The sequence below is a fragment of the Leptosomus discolor genome, chromosome Z (genome assembly GCF_034619465.1).
Source record: "Leptosomus discolor isolate bLepDis1 chromosome Z, bLepDis1.hap2, whole genome shotgun sequence".
Lineage (NCBI taxonomy): Eukaryota > Metazoa > Chordata > Aves > Leptosomiformes > Leptosomidae > Leptosomus > Leptosomus discolor.
Genome location: NC_141419.1, coordinates 17,841,216 through 17,860,729, shown reverse-complemented (window position 1 = coordinate 17,860,729; position 19,514 = coordinate 17,841,216). Strand labels below are relative to the sequence as shown.

The 19,514-nt window shown below is 38.2% G+C and overlaps 1 protein-coding gene across 1 annotated transcript in view; it reads right to left on the bottom strand.

Annotated features, from left to right (window-relative positions):
• MCCC2 (methylcrotonyl-CoA carboxylase subunit 2) overlaps positions 1–19,514 on the bottom strand; it is a 41,499-nt gene that overhangs the window by 5,933 nt on the left and 16,052 nt on the right. Inside the window, exons 7-16 of the mRNA XM_086479425.1 lie at positions 19,324–19,437; positions 11,510–11,574; positions 10,543–10,642; positions 9,518–9,613; positions 8,198–8,270; positions 7,913–7,989; positions 3,936–4,002; positions 3,511–3,667; positions 2,644–2,758; positions 1,289–1,374 (exon numbers count right to left, since the gene is read on the bottom strand). Of these exons, the coding sequence (XP_086335551.1) occupies positions 1,289–1,374; positions 2,644–2,758; positions 3,511–3,667; positions 3,936–4,002; positions 7,913–7,989; positions 8,198–8,270; positions 9,518–9,613; positions 10,543–10,642; positions 11,510–11,574; positions 19,324–19,437 (950 nt within the window). The remainder of the gene's footprint in view (positions 1–1,288; positions 1,375–2,643; positions 2,759–3,510; positions 3,668–3,935; positions 4,003–7,912; positions 7,990–8,197; positions 8,271–9,517; positions 9,614–10,542; positions 10,643–11,509; positions 11,575–19,323; positions 19,438–19,514) is intronic.

Sequence of the window (19,514 nt, the reverse complement as noted above, 5' to 3'; positions counted from 1 at the left end):
AGTACGATTATTTCAGTTACGTTCATTCCACTATCCCATCAGAAAACAGAGTAAAAACTACCATTAATCTTATATCTTCTTTCAGATCATAATAAATGGGTCATAAAGCAGCTCATTGATGCTATGCTGCTGGTGTTGCTGCTCTATCACATCTGTCGTATGTGAGATTAAACAAGTATCAAGTCAGATAAAAAGGCCCCCAAACTCCTTCTCTTACTGGCATCTCTATGACATTGACAGAGTATCTTACACCCACCTGTTCACGTAATTTCTGCCCATGATGCCCACACCAAAATTTCTCATATTCCAATCACTCTGTACTCAGTTTGTTTCCAGACTTTCCAGCTTGCAGGTGAGAAAACCATCAGTAATTCTAACTTGGCTACACAAAAACATATATGCAGCAGACTCCACAGTTGTATGAGATTAATATTTGTTCTCCAAAATGAGAAGCCAGAGGCACAGTAAAGCCCCGTTATCACATGCTACTCTCTACCATCACTAGCAGCTGAGAGCCCGTGGAGAATTAGCTTTCGGGTACCATAAGCAGAAAAATGTGCAGGCAGAATAGCACAGACAGCATGAAACTAATTTAAGGTAACAATCAGAGGCCAAGAAAGCGTCCAAGCCAGTTTCCAGAGGTAACACTCCAGGATGCCACCTTGCTCCATTAGCCTAACTAGTTCCTGGGCAATTACTAATATTCCATTAACCTGAGCACAAAATGCTGCACAGGACTTCTCAACAAACATGAATATGCTGCACCCATCAGCTAACGCCCTATTCAGATTGCTGACATCCAACATAGTTACCTGCCAAGACCACGACCTGAGATAGCTTCAGGTCTTCCTGAAACTTCTGCTTTACCTATGGCCTCTTCTACTTGCAGAATGCCACTAAAATAAATTCTTCCAACACACACGCAGCCACCCATTACACTGTTCAATGGGCTTTAGAAAGGTGACCAGATACTACACTGGAGAGAATGGTATAAAACTTACTCAGAAAAAAACCCCACAGAACATAAAATTCATGCTACCATATTATTACTTACAGAACGAGCAGAATAATTCCTGCAAGTGCGTGCCTTCTTCTGAAACAGTACATACTACAAAGTCTCAGAGAAAAGACAGACAAAACATTGATTTGAAGCCTGTTGTACTCCGGCAGATCAAACATAATTTTTGTTCCAAATTGCTCAGTTCTGCTCTTCTTCAACACCAAGATTTAAACGTTATTGTTATTTTCTGTGATTACGATCAAGTTTTGGAAAAGTCATTTATGTTACCTTGCACTGGAATAATAAGGGTTTCCTTCCTCCTCAAACCTCCTAATGATTGGCTCCTTCAAAGCTGCTTCATCTGCTTCAGATAACTGAAAAAACGGGCAAATAAACACAGGTAAGATATTCTTTAAGATTTTCTTCCACAATGATAGCAGAGCTTTATATGCAGCACCGAACCTGAAGAAACTGCCTAAATGATCTCCCCAAAGTTTTTCCCCCTTTTTACACACAATTATCAATTTAGCATATTTGACAACGAAATTAAAATACCACTTTTCAAACCAGGTGGGCGGGAAAAGGAGAATAAAAATAACTGGGGATTATTAAGAATAATTGGGGATTATCATCCAAAAAATTACTGAAGCTACTGTACTGAATAAACCCCCTTCTGAGTTGCCTTTGGCAATTTTTTTTAATAAAACAAGTCTGTACTATTCTAACACTGGGTTTCTCTATGATCCAGAGTGGTCACCACTGTAATTCAAAAAATCTTCAGGTTTCTAACACATTTTACTGACATTAACTACAATTATTTTCCTCAAATTGATTTCTGGGTATCATCCTGTCCATCTTGGGTATTCGGGAAATTAAGACAGAAAGAGATGAGGGTGAATATATTGTATCCACACAAAGTCCAAGTAAATTGTAGAAAAAAGAACTGTTGAGACCACATGCACATACCGCTTCATTATTCTGAGTAACTACTCATGATAAATACAAGTAATTTCAAGACATCAGAATAAAATCACTTCTTATGGGACCAAGGCACTGGTAAAAACATAAACCATGTAATTTAAAAAACACAGCAGAAAAGAGCATTCAGTGAAAGCAGAAAAGATTATTAAACAACATACCATTAATTTTCAATTAAAATGTAAAACTGAGTCAAAACCTTTCCCAAGCTGCTACAGACTTCTGCTGTTAAGTTTCGTAATTCTCAGCCACTGAATAATTTGAAGATCAGGTCTCTATAAAACTGCCTACTTCAAAAATAATTGGAAAGACACTTTGTTCTCACATATTCCTCCTCATACTCCCAAACCAGGGAGGATCCCTGGCTGCTCATCTTGGGCAAAACTAGTATCTGGTGCACAAAATACAAAAATATGACAATATGAGAAATACTGCTCTTTTTAAGCAAAGACAAGAAACATCATGAATTATCTTCAATTTAGAAGATGTACACAATAACATTTCACAAAGGCTTCATGTTTGTCAATGCCCTAGGTGGCACTGGGAGAACGATAGTTTATTGGTGTCTCACTTTGTAACACCCTTTCCTAGCTCATAAAGGGAGCAACGCCAGTGAAAGAGTAAATGATAACGGCATTACTGCGAATGAAAGAAGAAAGATGTACCTGTTTTCCCTCCCTTGCTTTTTGGTCTTTAGCTATCGTAGCTAGAACGGTTGCAGCTTGTTCCCCTCCCATCACCGATATGCGAGCATTTGGCCACACATAAAGAAATCTTGGACTGAAAAAACACATTTTAAATATTAAAAGATAACTTTGCATTATTTCCTAGTAAAGAACTCATTCTCACTCAGCTAAGAATTCATTTTTATGCACGACAATCTTACAATGTACTGGTTTTTTAAAGAATGCAAATTAATGCACTTCAATGCTTGCAGCATTATGTTTAAAAATGTGAAAATTCTGCTATTTCCCATATTCAAGCACCTTAAAAATTTATTTCTCTTTCTTGAGTCTCTTCATCTCACCACCCCTCAAGGAATTTTTCTCTTTAAAAATATCACAAACAACTCCCATACTATCAGGGACCCTGAAAAATGAAAAACACACGTAAATCATGTCCAAAGATCAAAAAAATAAAGCCTTAGGGGTTCTACAAACACTACTCATAAAAATGGCCTCATTAAAGTGAATAAGGATTTTTTACACAAGCTGGTAATCTTCATATGAATGCAGAATAAATGAGCAGCCCCTACTGCCTAATCAATTGTTTAGGACTCTACTATTTTTCCTCCAAAAGCTAAAATGGGAGAAAAGCACGTCAGTATGTTTACATGTCAGAAGATCTCCTCCATCACCTAATTCGAGGTTAATCATGACTCTATCAATCTCTACAGGTTTGTCATGTTCTTATTTACTTATGACCGTATTCACTGAGAACTATTTTGTTTTCCAAACTGCACAACTTCTGCAAGAAGGTTACATTCCCTTAATTTAGTCTTATCTCCTGTCATAATGTAAAGTAACACCCACCTATATGCTCTTCCACACATCCCATAGTTTCCAGCTCCATAAGAACCACCAATAATCACTGTTATTTTAGGTACATTGGCACAAGCTACAGCAGTTACCATCTTGGCACCATCTTTTGCTATCCCTCCAGCTTCATATTCTCTACCAACCATGAAACCTAAAGAATTACAACATAAAAAAAGGGTCACTAACTTTATATTATTATCCTGTGCTATATATCATACTATGTGCCTTATAGCATATGCAGAAAAAACTGAAGAACAAATCATAGGGCAAGGCCTTCACCAGCTGCTGACAGGCTGATTTCAGAACAAGCTGGAGACGTAGGAATGACAAAGCACACGATACTGTCTAAAAGTCATAACCTCAACGGTTACAGCAAAGCCTACCACATAGTGAAACTTCAAAATATTGAGCTTATTCACCTGTAATATTCTGCAAAAACACAATGGGAATATTTCTCTGGCAACACAACTGGATAAAATGCGTACCCTGTGGAGAGGAAAGGGAAAAAAAAAAAAAAAAAAAAAAAAAAAAAAAAAAAAAAAAGCAGCAATCCATTAGAAGTTGGATCAGTAAAGCTATCACTACCAGCACTCTGAAGCCTGTGACAAGTCTTCCACTGATGTCCATGGCAGTATTTGTGTCATGAAGAGCCGTACTACTACTGCTTCATCCAAAGTCAAGTACAAAACATGCATTCCCTCTAGCAGGACTAAGAAAATGAAAAAAATACGTGAGTCCAAGAGTAAAGCAGTAGTAATATCACTTAAAAGCATTACTGCTGATACTGAAGAGCTGAACTGTTTTGACTCAGCCAATATGTAGTTAAACCCCAGACAACTTCGCAGTGTGGCATCTGACATCGAGTTTTCTAAGTCAGTACCATGGAAATTAAGACGGACAGTGAGAAAAAAATATCTCCCCATTTATTGTACAACAAAATGACTCTCTGACATCGGGAAAGGCCCACATACACTATTTGCTCATGGCCCTCCCAATTGCTGTAACACTTCTTCCTTTTTCTCAGGGCAGATGTCCTCTTCCCATTTTCTAGGAAAAGACCGTCTTCTTCGCAAAGATACAAATAGTAGATTCCAAGCTTCTGTTTCAACTAGAAATAATCACAATCAAATAAAGTTCCTCAGATCATTTCTGAGGATTGTACAGTATTATACACTGCTGGTAGAAAAAAAAGTTATGTACCACAGCAACTGAAAAAACCTCTAACCTCTTCACAATACAAGCCCAGCAAAATTATGAAAAGAAAACATAAATAGAGAGCAAAATCATAAAGTGTAATCTTTAGATAGCTTTTTCAGAGAAGCACTTGAAAAGCATAGTGATGATCACAGAAAAAAGATGCGTCACAACTCATTATAAAAAACGGAGAAGAAATCAAAAGCGACCTTGTTAAGACTGTGATGCTTACAAAAGCAACACCATCAACAAAGGTCTCTAGAAATGAAACAAGCAAAACTTGACCATCTCCTCTTACAGTACTGATGCGCCAGACAAAGCCAGCAGAGGAAGATTCCTTACATTTTTTTTCATTGGTAGGAAAAAAGTGGCAGGACTAACTTATCAGAAAAATACTGAAAGTATTAGAAATACTGAAAAAACTATTTTCAACTTGGAAATAACTGTGTTAAAACAAATGCTAGCCAAAACCAGTGTCACTTATGACAGTGCTCCAAGTTGAAAGTATTCCTTCAGTACATGAAATGCAAATTAATGTATTATTTTATTACAGCAATAAATCAAGTAAAATTACTTCCTTTCTCCAAATCTCTCATCAAAGCTTCCTTTATTGTATGGATTTTCAGTACTGATTTCCTCACCATTGGTTTGAGGACCCTGCTAGAACAAAACTACCATATATAACTGCTATTACAAAAAATTCAACTGACAGTAGTTTCTTGAAAAAAATATCGAACGAAACCAAACACAGAAGAAGGTAAGTAACAACTCTGTCATATCCAGAAACTCTTATGGCCACCAACCACAGAATCACAGAGTGTTCGGGGTTGGAAGGGACCTCAAAAGATCATCTAGTCCAACCCCACTGCCAAAGCAGGACCACCTACAGTAGATCGCACAGGAACACGTCCAGGCGGGTTTTGAATATCTCCAGAGAAGGAGACTCCACAACCTCTCTGGGCAGCCTGTTCCAGGGCTCTGTCACCCTCACAGGGAAAAAGATTTTCCTTATGTTAATGTGGAACCTCCTGTGCTCCAGCTTGCACCCATTGCCCCTTGTCCTGTCATTGGCCATCACCTTGAAGAGCCCGGCTCCATCCTCCTGACACTCGCCCTTTACATATGTATAAACTTTAATGAGGTCACCCCTCAGTCTCCTCTTCCCCAAGCTAAAGAAACCCGGCTCCCTCAGCCTTTCATCAGAAGGGAGATGTTCCATCCCCTTCATCACCTTTGTGGCTCTGCGCTGGACTCTTTCAAGAAGTTCCCTGTCCTTCTTGAACTGAGGGGCCCAGAACTGGACACACTATTCCAGAGGCGGTCTCACCAGGGCAGAGGAGAGGGTGAGGAGAACCTCTCTTGACCTACTGACCACATCCCTTCTAATACACCCCAGGATGCCATTGGCCTTCCTGGCCATGAGGGCACCTTGCTGGCTCATGGCCATCCTGCTGTTCACCAGGACCCCCAGGTCCCTTTCCCCTACGTTACTCTCCAACTGCTCAGTCCCCAACCTATACTGGTACATAGGGTTGTTCTTTCCCAGATGAAAGACTCTACACTTGCCCTTGTTGTATTTCATTACATTTCTCCCCACCCAGCTCTCCAGCCTGTCCAGGTCTCTCCGAATGTCAGGACAGCCTTCTGGTGTGTCAGCCACTCCTCCCAGTTTTGTGTCATCAGCAAACTTGCTGACAGTGCACCCTGTTCCCTCGTCCAGGTCATTGATGAACGTATTGAACAGTACTCGTCCCACTACTGACTCCTGAGGGACTCCACTAGATACAGGCCTCCAACTAGACCCTGTCCCATTGACCACAACTCTCTGACTTCTTTCCTTCAACCAATTCACAACCCACCTCACTACCCGATCATCCAGATGACACTTCCTCAGTTTAGCTGTGAGAATGCTGTGGGAGATGGTGTCAAATGCTTTACTGAAATCAAGATAAACCACACCCATTGCACTGCCATCATCTATGCACCTGGTTATGTCTTCATAAAAGGCTATCAGGTTGGTCAAACATGACTTCCCCTTGGTGAAGCCATGTTGTCTGCTCCTAATGACCGTCTTACCCTTGATATGCTTATAGACAGCACCAAGGATAAGTTGTTCCATCACTTTTCCAGGGACAGAGGTGAGGCTGACCAGCCTGTAGCTACCTGGCTCCTTCTTCTTGCCCTTTTTGAAGACTAGAGTGACATTTGCTTTCCTCCAGTCCTCAGGCACCTCTCCTGTTCCCCACGACTTACCAAAAATGATGGAGAGTGGTCTAGCAATGACTTTCACCAGCTCCCTCAGCACCCGCAGCCGCATCACATCAGGGCCCATGGATTTATGTCTGTCCAGCTTGCGTAATTGATCCCTAACTCAATCCTCATCAACCAAGGCAAACTCCTTTATCCTGACTTCCTCTGGGGCCTCAGGGGTCTGGGGCTCCTGAGGACAGTCTCCAGCAGTATAGAAGAGGCAAAGAAGGTATTCAGTCACTCTGCCTTCTTTGTATCCTCTGTCACCAGGGCACCTGCCTCGTTCAACGGTGGGCCTACATTGCCTCTAGTGTTAGTTTTGTCTGCAATGTATTTGAAGAAGCCCCTTCTGTTGTCCTTGAATTTGTAAAGCACTGTTAACTGTAATGCAATCACAATATTCCATCACAGATGCCCTTTAATTCACACAACAGGTATTTTAGTTCACAGATTTTATATGACTGCACATGTTTTCACTCATTAGTTTAAGCCAGGAGCTGCTGCAGGAAAATATGAGTATCAAATCTCTGGTAAACCAATGAACTGAGTACTGGAATCCAGGTTTGACATTTTCCAGTTATTACAAAAACAATTTGTTGTAGTACTTCACAGTTTAGAGGCTAGGAATTATAACTAACTGGGTATTTCAGCATGGACTTTTCTTGTAGTACCTGTAAGTTTCAGAATATGCTATTTCAATTGTATTGTAGTCACACATGCTGTTTTTCTAACTATATTTTCCTACTGACATATCTACTCCACATCAGAAAAATCTACAGAACACTATTTCTAAAACACAATTATTTTTACAATTTATTAAGCTATTTCATGTTTACATGAAAAACATGGAGCCAGTCTATTTTCATTATTTAAAAAAGTTTCACATTTCAAGAGCAAGTTGTCCACCAGAAGTTTTGTTTCTCAATAGCAAAGAAGCTAATAATCTATGTACCTTTTTTGCTGACTCTGAGAAAAGAACTCCATTGTTTCCAATAATTCCTACCGGATAACCAAATACTCTTGCAAATCCTGAAGAAGAAAGATAAAATCGGTAAATTTTCACACAGGTTTGTTTTACCATAACATGTAAAGGTAACACTTTCTCTTAGTAACATAAACTGCTATTCTTCTGAAGAAAAACATTATTAAAAGTATCAATGAGTGAGCCAAACAGAATGAATCCATTATAAAACCAGTGGGAACATATACAGAATAATTAGAGTATATTTCTAAATACCTGTAATTAAAGTCTCCCCATACAAAGCTTTGAATTCATCAAATTTACTTCCGTCTACAATTCTAGCTATGACCTTAAGAAAAAACAGAAAAATAAAATTAAATTCCTAATCCTTCATAGTTTTTAACTTTAGAAAGACTGACCATGCTAACATATAACTTAAAATAAATGCTTTCCATTTAGAGAACATCCAGCAGCCCACCCTATAGTCTGGATGGCAGGCAAAGCCCATTTCCTTTTTAAAGTGTGATTTACTACAAGTTTATTAACACCCGGCATTTCAAGATTAAGAATATTCTAACTGAACAGTTTAAATTATACAGGAACAAAGTTTCCCTGATTAGTTAAATTTCAAATAAAAAACGCTACCTCTGTTTATATTAAGCATTAATCACTAGACTCACATTTATAAAGACAAAACCATATACAGCCATGAGTCACTTTCTTAGAGATACGTTTATTTTCAGCTTTGCTTAAGTTTGTGACATACTGAAGACTGGTTCTGAGGTTTCTCTGAGATGCGAAGGATCTATACTATATAAATATAGATCCATTGCTAGCAAGACATCTGCCAGAAGGTATTTACTTCAACTTTCAAAGAACACAAATCCAAGCTATTACAACTTTCAAGAGTTTAGTGTGTAAGACTCAATAAAAGTGTTCATCTTTTTTTCCCCTTAATGCAAAAAAAATCCCAGTAATTCCTGACAAATATTTTAAGAAAGGTACATCCTAAGAATCTTCCTAAAATGCTTGGCTGGTAGTGAAAAAGACTCTGAATGTGGGATATATGCAAAATATGAGAGAGGATGTCATCTCTGATGAAGGTTAACCAGGCAAATAATTACAGTAGACCTGCATGTAGAGTACAATAGTCTCCATACATGGCTGGGAGACCACTGAATTGTTTGGTGTGCTTGTACTCCATAAATTTTAAAATATTTGATCTTTTACTTTCACAGGATTAAGAGAAAAAGCAAGCTATCACATCATTCAGCAAGTCTATAGAATTCTTTGCTGATGCAAAGTTCCCTATTTTCTGGCAGTTTTTCCAGAATGTTATAAATCTCTGATCCTTGCTCATCCCACTTAAAAGTATAACCAAAATGCATTAAATTTTCAACATGCCATTGCCATTGCAATGGATCCACTGGATAAAAATACAAAAAAAAAAAAGATTTAATGAAATGTAAATATTCTCTACAGACCCCAAAATCGGATTTCTGTAGATTAACTATGATGATAGAAAGAGTGATTTCCTGCAAAGAAAACTGAGTGCATGCACGTATGGGCATGCAGGTCTTGCATTTATGTTCACACCTCTTTGACATCAAAGTTTCTTTTTAGCTGGTCGCCAACTATTCCATATATTTCATCAGCAGGAAATAAAGGCTCTTCTGATGGTTCAACAGTCACCTGTAGCAATTGAACAAAACAATTCCACCAGGAATTATTAGTCCACATTATGACTTAAAAAACCAAACAATTAATTTGCCAGCTGCTTTGAGCAGTCTTCTCTTCACCAACCACATCAAAATGCCTGTGCTGGCTTGTCCTCACTTTGCATAAAGACCAAGTTTCTTAAACCGAAGTTTGATAACACCTTCTCACTGTTACCTTTGTTTCTACTCCTGCATATACCTCCATACACGCTCCGCTTCTTCCATATTATCAAAAGTTAAGCATGTCCTCCCATTTGCTTACTTTCACCCTGTGCCTTCTTAGGCAGGCAGTATTCTGAAAAACTGGTCAAGATTTTTGCCACACAACTGAATACAATATCTTGCCTTCCTTCAGCTGGTGAGCTTTAATCTTCAATTCCCCCTCTTGTGTCTTGGGCCAAAATAAGTTAAGGCAATTCCTCTCCCATATGCTATCCATTCTGTTTTCTACAAGGAATTTTTAAATCCATATCGTACTGTACCGTACCGTACCATACCATACCATGATTTAGGTCTAGCCCCTCAGTTTGACACCTTTCATTGATAATCATAGAAAATGTGTATTCAAGGAGATGCTTTAGCAGGTATCTAATTTTAGGTCGATAGGAATGATCACCTAGGCTTAAAATTAAGTTAAGCACCTTGCAAGACTGGGCTAATCTTAAAGCACAATTCTGTGACTCTGAAGCACTGTTCTAGTTGCTTCACAACCAGTGATTAGGAATAATGCAGCAGGAATGCAATTGCAGAACTGAAACATTAGAGAAATCTTTAAGGACAAGAACTGTAACTTCCATTTTCAAAGTGTCCGAAGTCAGAGACAAAACACATGTTGTATAAATCAAGAGAAGAAAAGCATTCATAATTTAAACAACACAGTGTTTTCAGATTCTATATACTTACATCGACTTTCTTTTGGAGATTTAAATTTCTTACAGCTTTCCTTGCTAGATGAAGTGCATGATTGTCATCCAAAGCATAATGATCTGTTACACCAGATTTTCTGTAGACAAATACCAATAGCAATGTGAAGACTTAAAAAAAAAATCTGACAATGAAAATCTGCGGGTTTTAAAACTTTTAAGACATTGAAAGTTTTGTACTTTTCTTTGAAATACAGATGCTACAGCATAGCTCTCCATGTTTTGTTACGAAATTACTTTCAAAATAGAACCCATGCCTGAACTTTTCTTTGGAACAGTACAATCAAGTTAGCAGATATGATACAAAATAGCAACTCTAGGGAAGTAAAAAAACTAAATGACAACATAAAAGGTGACAAGCTTTGTTCAAATGGAAATTAAAATTAATTCAAAATTATAAAGAAAACATGTTTACAGAAAAAAATCTTTATTGACTTCAGTAAACTGAAAGAAAAATTAAGTGTTTATTGTACAGTAATACCTAACTTTGTTCCCTATTCTTTTTATTTTAGAACCAGAAAGTGTATAGAATTCTTTGGTTTGATAACAAGTATTCTCTTACAAAAAACACAAGCTATTTGCACCTTGTTTGAAGTAAGTTCTGATAGTATGAAAGACACAATCTGCAATACATACTATGTGTATTACTCTATTAATACTCGGTATTAAACGGTATAGAAAAGTCCTCCATATTATGTGTGATGCTGCAGTACATTAGACACATAAGTATTTTAAAGCAGTAAATGAAGGAAACAAGATCCTAACTACAGTAACATAAGGTAACCATGGTACTCTAACAACAAAATGATTCATCAGCACCAGATAAGAACACAGAATCTTAATTAAGATCTTAAAAAAGATCTACATATAAATTAAAAAAAACAAATTCACCCTACTAAAGTCTGAAAGATGGAAGAAATTAATTCTGGAAAAATATTTCTTTACACCTGCAGTGAAGATCTGCCCCTCCAAGATCCTCCGCTGATACCTCTTCACCTGTTGCTGCTTTAACCTACCACAAGAAAAGGAAAATGAGCGTTCGAGTTGACACTTGTCTTGCATTAATATTTATACTGGCTTAGTTATAGCAGTAAAAGAGATCTTTGCAAAATGCTTCTTCATTAATAATATTTCCTCAGTTACTCTGCCTCAGAACATTTAAAATGTGACAATATAGAACCTTGTCAAAATGACTTAATTTCTCTGACTTTGTAGCCTTACTCTAACATTAATACATAGGTTTTATAAAGATTCTCCACATACTGTTGTATTTATAGCTGTGTCCATTATTAGTGTGAGTATACTTACACACCCTTTAGATTTACGAACATACATTTTCACAAAATTTTTTTAGCGCTTAGCAATTTCAAATCCGCTCCTTTCCTGCACTGTTTCAAACAAACAATACCTCAGTTGAAAGCATTCTTCAACTTTGCTTTCTCTACACAAACTCTTCTTCTGTGAATTTTAACTTACTTATTTAAATATTAACCATACAACAATCATTAGCAGTTTTTATTTTCAACATCCTTCATTAAACACAAAATATTAGGCGAGACTAATTTTCCTAAAAAAGGCATATCGATGGCATAAAACTGCTTGGATCAAGTATGAGGTCTCCATAAAAACACCTGGAATGCACAACCTGCATCCTAGATCTGTCAAATCTCAGACCTGACAGGATCTGAGAGTGAGTGAACTCCTCAAAACAAAGTGGTATCATTTACTGCACAGCAAAAAAAAAAATCTTTCTTGATACATCTCCACTCTACCATAACTGCTTTGAAAAGGATTCCTTGTAAGCTGGTGAAACCATTATCCATCACACACAGAGTACAGAGATAGCATAAGAGACAAGGGAAGAGAAAATCATGATCACTCCCAAAACTGATTTCAGATTCCGTTTCATGCCTAAAATCGCACACTAAATATATAAATATATACACATATACACACTTCGAAACTGTCAACTTTGTAAAATTAAGTATAGATATTTCTTCACTAGTAGGATTTTTGCTTCTAAATTTGAACGGCTACCCACATAATACAAAGGTGTGGCACTCTGATATTGATAGAAGCTTTTCATTAATCAGAGACATAACTAACTTCAGTCTTCACTAAACAACAAACAGAACATACTTCTAAGAAAAATTAGGAAAAACTTTTTCACCAAAAGGGTTGTTAAGCATTGGAACAGGCTGTCCAGGGAAGTGGTTGAGTCACCATCCCTGGAGCTATATAAAACACGTGCAGACACGGCACTTAGGGACATAGTTTAGTAGTGAACTTGGCAGCGCTAGGATAACAGTTAGACTTGAGATCTTAAGCATCTTTTCCAACCAACCAAATTCTATGGTTCTATTCTATCATTCTATTAAAAAATTCTATACACCTCTCTTTACCCATCCGATACAGTACGCAGTTACAACATACTGTAATTCTATGACTACTGCAGAATTCTGAAAAAATGTGATTAAAGCACAGATTTCTATTACAGCAGTAATCTAGACGCTCATTTTAATAAACTTTACAAAAACGGCTTTTTTCCGCTTCCACAGAGGTGAAGTTTTCCTTCTCCAAATCACAGAATCAGAGTTGCGAGTCTGTCAGTCACCCTGGGAGACCATCTAGTTTAACTCCCCAGCTCAAAGCAGGGTCAACCACAGGAGGCTGCTCACAGCCATGTACAGTCAAGTTTTGAATATCTCACAACCCCTCTGGACAACTTTGTTCAGCACAACCATCGTTCCAGTAAAAAAGTTCTCTTACATGTAAATATTCTTATTTTCAGTTCGTGCCCTGTAGCCTACTGACCTGTTACTGGGCAAAAATGATGGCTCTACCATCTTTACTACCCCCTGCAAGGTATACACATGGATGGATTCTCCCTGAGCCATCTCTTCACCCCGCTGAAAAGTCCCAGCTCTTTCAGCCTCACCTCATATCACAGACGCTCCAGTCCCTTCATTATCTTCATGGACCTTCACTGACTCACTCAAGTATGTCCATGTCTTTTTCTTGGTCTGGAGAGCCCAGAGCTGGACCAGTAAACCAAATGTGTCTCACAAAGGCTGAGTAGATGGGAAGGATTGCCACCCTTGACTTGCTGGAAACACTCTCCCTAATGCATGCCCAGGATGTTGCTGGTTGCCTTTGCTCCAAGGGCACGTTGCTGGTTCATGTTCAACCTGGTGTCCACTGGGACTTACAGTGCCTTTTCTGCCAAGCATCTTCCCAACCGATTGGTCCCCAGCCCGTTCTAGTGCCCAGGATTATTCCTTCCAAGGAGCATTTGCCTGCTGTGTTTAACTTCAAAAGGCTCGGTTCAGCCCCTTTCTCCAGCCTGTTGAGGTCCCTCTGAAAGGCAGTCCAACCATCTGTTCTATTAACCACTCCTCACAGGGTTTTTACCATTTGCAAATTTTATAATAGTGAACTTTGAACCATTGTTCAGGTCATCAATGAACATGCTAAACAGTACTGACCTCCAGGATACACCACTTACTGACTCAACTCCAGCCTGAGCCCAGCAGTTCAGTCAGTTCTCAGACCACCTCGCTGCCCATTTACCCAGTGTGTACTTCATCATTTTTTGAGGATGTTATGGAAGACAGTGTTAAAAGCCTCATCAAAGTCAACATAAGCAACATCCACTGCTCTCTCTGATTCCACTGAAGCAGTCATCTCAGCATAAAGTGCTATCAATTTGGTCAGGCCTGATTTCCCCACTGTAAATCCATGCTGACTACTCACAGTCACCTTCTTGTCCGTAGGGTTTTTGGAAATAGCTTCCAGGATTATTGGCACCATCACCTTCCCAGGTACTGCAGTGCAATAGAGCATTCTACAAACAGTAGTTTAAATAGTACTAACTTTCTTAAAGCTCATTAAATTCTAGTAGACTGCAAACAGAGCCTTGACAAGATATGTAGGGATTTTCAAAGAAACCCCTGTTCAAGCTACTTTAGCTAGCAATCATCAGGAGAAATGAGCACAAACTTTGAATAAAACTGGCATTTCCCACAACAGAATGGTCTGATGTGTTCATTCAGCACATACATGAATTTGACAAACTCATGCATTTTTACCAGACTTTCCTTCACTGCTGAGCATAAAAAGTGGCAAATTTTCCTGGTGAAGGAAGAATCAGAAGTTTCTGGAAGGGGATGGAGAAGCCTACAGGTCAACACGGCACCCTGAGCTACAAAGCAGTATTGCCAAGGGTGAGGATATAGATTCCTCAGCTTGGTGAAATGCAGAAGAATGGCCCTAGGTATTACTACTACTGTGACACTTCCCCTCTTACTATTGAGACCTACCTGTTCATAAAGTTATTACTCCTCACCTTTCTACAAAGGCAGCCAAGGAAACTTACCCTTTAGACTTTGTACTGTAGCTGCAACTCACTTTTTTTTAGCATACACATCCCAAAACTAATTATACCTAACACCAGGGATTTTCTTTCACTTCCTTAGGACGTTTTAGGCAGGTGAGCAATAAAATCCAATCCAATTTTCTTCATATAGGAAAGACATTTTGGGGAACAGAGCATACACAATAATGACTACAATTTCTCCTACAACAAGGAATGGAAGTTTTTATGGACGTCTGAAGTAATTTTGACGCTTAGAGAGAGGCAAGTGAAATATTTTCAGTGAGAATATGAAAAACTCTACCAAACAAACGCTGACAGGTAGTGTTATTAAAGTTTTATCTATACAGGCAAAGATAAGTATCATTACCTCTGCAGGTTGCTAAGGAACAAATTAAACTGGAAAATAGTTGTGAAACCTTTCTCTGGAAGTGGTGAAAAGTTTTCTTTCTTTCTAACTTCACAACATCCTTGCTGTCACTAACTTGCCTAGTCAAGTCTTCCCTTTGAGACCTGACTCAGGCCACCCTTCGCCAGCTGCCTATCCTGGCAAAAGTCTCCTGCACCACGTCAGTGGTACACATGTATGACCTAAATTCCCTTGAGATGTTCAATGATCACCAACCTCTTAGAGCAAGAGAGTCTGGTTCCCTTTTTTTCAGCTTTGTAGACAGTTTCCTGGATAGTATTGAGCATTAGCTTAACACTGGAGCTTGGAAGAAACTGGCTTTGAGTAAGCTCACCAGGACACATTACTCAGTGCAATCCCAGGGTCTGATGAGCCTTTCCAGCTCTACATAGCTTCCAGCACAATCACTCGAGGTGCACAGCACTCCCCAGCACTCTTGCCAATGAAAATGTCATGTTAGAAGAGCTGAGTTTGCTCAGGTCTTTCAGATTTACTAGCTGAGCTTCTGCAACAACTTATTCTGAACCTGACCAAGCCCCAGAGGCAGTACTGCCACTTTATAAGCCACTGTCTCTAAGCTAATGAACTGTGCTGGATGTAGAAATGGTTTGTACATAGGCAGCACAGATGTTCCTGCAACCAGAGCAGTTATTTGTAACACAATAACAAAGCTAATAGCAGGCTGGTGTAAAAGTTAATTTCTTTCATCATACCGATTTCCTTATCTCAAGAAAAAGGTGCGTGAATCAACTAATGTAACTCACTCAACTAATATTATTCTCAATTAATATCTTCACTCATATTTATGCCACTTTTCACCAAGAAGCTCCTAATACCTGAATTACAGTCATATATTTACAAAAAATTGCTTTTGAGGGAGGGTTTTTCTTTGCCGAATTTCTTTGCCGAATTTCTTTGCCGAATTTCTTTGCCGAATTTCTTTGCCGAATTTCTTTGCCGAATTTCTTTGCCGAATTTCTTTGCCGAATTTCTTTGCCGAATTTCTTTGCCGAATTTCTTTGCCGAATTTCTTTGCCGAATTTCTTTGCCGAATTTCTTTGCCGAATTTCTTTGCCGAATTTCTTTGCCGAATTTCTTTGCCGAATTTCTTTGCCGAATTTCTTTGCCGAATTTCTTTGCCGAATTTCTTTGCCGAATTTCTTTGCCGAATTTCTTTGCCGAATTTCTTTGCCGAATTTCTTTGCCGAATTTCTTTGCCGAATTTCTTTGCCGAATTTCTTTGCCGAATTTCTTTGCCGAATTTCTTTGCCGAATTTCTTTGCCGAATTTCTTTGCCGAATTTCTTTGCCGAATTTCTTTGCCGAATTTCTTTGCCGAATTTCTTTGCCGAATTTCTTTGCCGAATTTCTTTGCCGAATTTCTTTGCCGAATTTCTTTGCCGAATTTCTTTGCCGAATTTCTTTGCCGAATTTCTTTGCCGAATTTCTTTGCCGAATTTCTTTGCCGAATTTCTTTGCCGAATTTCTTTGCCGAATTTCTTTGCCGAATTTCTTTGCCGAATTTCTTTGCCGAATTTCTTTGCCGAATTTCTTTGCCGAATTTCTTTGCCGAATTTCTTTGCCGAATTTCTTTGCCGAATTTCTTTGCCGAATTTCTTTGCCGAATTTCTTTGCCGAATTTCTTTGCCGAATTTCTTTGCCGAATTTCTTTGCCGAATTTCTTTGCCGAATTTCTTTGCCGAATTTCTTTGCCAGAAATTGTTTTAAAAGTTTTACCTAGGTCTCTGTTCCTTTTTATCTTGTATTAGTCTCTTTCAGCTTGTTGTTTGTAAGTAAACAAAGAAATTCAACAGAGAGAGAGAGAGAAATTCAACAGCGAGAGAGAGAGAAATTCAACAGCGAGAGAGAGAGAAATTCAACAGAGAGAGAGAGAGAAATTCAACAGAGAGAGAGAGAGAAATTCAACAGAGAGAGAGAGAGAAATTCAACAGAGAGAGAGAGAGAAATTCAACAGCGAGAGAGAGAGAAATTCAACAGCGAGAGAGAGAGAAATTCAACAGCGAGAGAGAGAGAAATTCAACAGCGAGAGAGAGAGAAATTCAACAGCGAGAGAGAGAGAAATTCAACAGAGAGAGAGAGAGAAATTCAACAGAGAGAGAGAGAGAAATTCAACAGAGAGAGAGAGAGAAATTCAACAGAGAGAGAGAGAGAAATTCAACAGAGAGAGAGAGAGAAATTCAACAGAGAGAAATTCCAGAATTCTAAATTCTAATTAGCAGTAAATAAATTAGCATTAAATTACATAGTTGCTATTAATTACTTCATCTGCTTTTGCCTATTGCTTTGTTGTTCTTGACACCTTGGAAAGCCTCCATTGAAATAAGAAATACTTCAAGCTAAATCCATTATTTTATTACGGTAAACAACAAAGCATCCTTGTACTTATAGGCGTGTGTGTGTCCCCTGCTGCTTTCAATATGCCAATTACATCATGAATTTATTCACGATGTTCTGGAATAGTAATTTGCATTTACCAGCCATAGAAAAGTATGTCTGCATAAACAATAAAGACGTTTTTCTTGTAGCTGCACAAGAATTTAAAATCCATCCATCCATTGAACTTTGGAAGAAAAAAAGGCTATAAAATGCTAAATCCACTTTTAGCATCAAGATGACACACACAGTAGGGAAAAAAACACCCTAAAGTAAAGGAAAAGAATGAAATGCAAAAACATACTGCGGAAATGACAGCAGTGCTATACAAGTAAACACTAAATGACATCACAGGTAAGTCCTTCATGCTTTTAAGAAAATTAAAACGATTGTGCCTTAGGAACTGGTCAACCAAAATCTGTCAGTGGTAGTCTTCCCACAGTTTGTGTGACCTGCTACATTCTCACAGCCTCTTATGTAGTGAAAAGAAGTAACTTCCAGCAGACTTCCCTGCCTCAGTTACTGCAGGAATTGAGCGGAGCAGTATTTTCATTACCAATGATGTCACAAAGTGATTTCTCCATTTAGGCCTGCTCAAGTTTAAAGGACTTTTGAGAGGCACTTGATTTGCACTTGGCTTTGTCACAGGAAGCACTCCTAAAAGTTCCCAAAAGACTATAACCAAAACAGTCAATGTGCTGACTCAGACCAGTTTGTTCAACTAAACAAATATTTATTTCAAAAAAGCAAATTTATCCAAGAGCAGTTGTGCTGGGTGCTGCCCTACCTGTTAGCTCACAAACTAATGCAACAGTTACAACTGGAAATTCCTTTTTTCTTGTAAAGCCTGTGTTAAGTAAAATAATCTTTGTTAGCAAAGATTATTATTTGTATTAGTACAAAACTGAGCCTACACTAGAACACACACTGGTACAGCTGGTTTTTTTTAAAGAAAACCCTACTCAAGCACTCCCTTTTCTGTTGGAACCAAGCTACTATAATTTTAAAGCTGTCTGATGCTGCAATATTTTGCACAGTCACAAATTCCACTGTGAGTTCCACAATAAAGCAAGTTATAATTCACAGAAGTTCTTCAGGTCAGTTTCCTTACTAAGGAAGCAAGGAAATGATGACAAACTCGATCTTAAGTGTAGTTCTTTTGTTTGTAAACTGACATAAAATATAACATATCAGTTCTGCTTCTGAAGTTGTCTGATCTTAACTCTTGATATATAAAATACATGCTTGTAATTTATTTTTTTAAATTTCAAGTCAAACCTAGAGACTACCTAATTAAATATACAAAGAATTTTTACCATCTAAAATGTGCACAGCGATCTAAAAGCAGTACTATAAAAACACCTTAAAGTCTGATTCATATGTATATACCTCTCTAACAGACAGAAAAGATTTAATTTAGGATAGAAACATGCAGATGTACTTAAAAAATGCAAACTAGTCTACAGAATATCTGAAAACATCTCACCAAGAAACACCTCACCAATGGCCTCAATAGTTTAACCTGTACAATTGCCAGCAGCACAATTTTTTAGGGGGCTACATTACTAGAATCTTCTGTATCCTTACCAGTGGTGGTCCTCCCAAAAATATTGTTCCCTGTTTGCCAACAATAATACTTTCATCTGCCATCGCAGGTACGTATGCTCCTCCTGCTGTACAGGATCCCATTACTACTGCTATCTATTGGGAGAACAAAAAACACAAGTTAATGAATTGTCCAACCCTTAAAAATAGCAAATGCACACGCTATTATATAC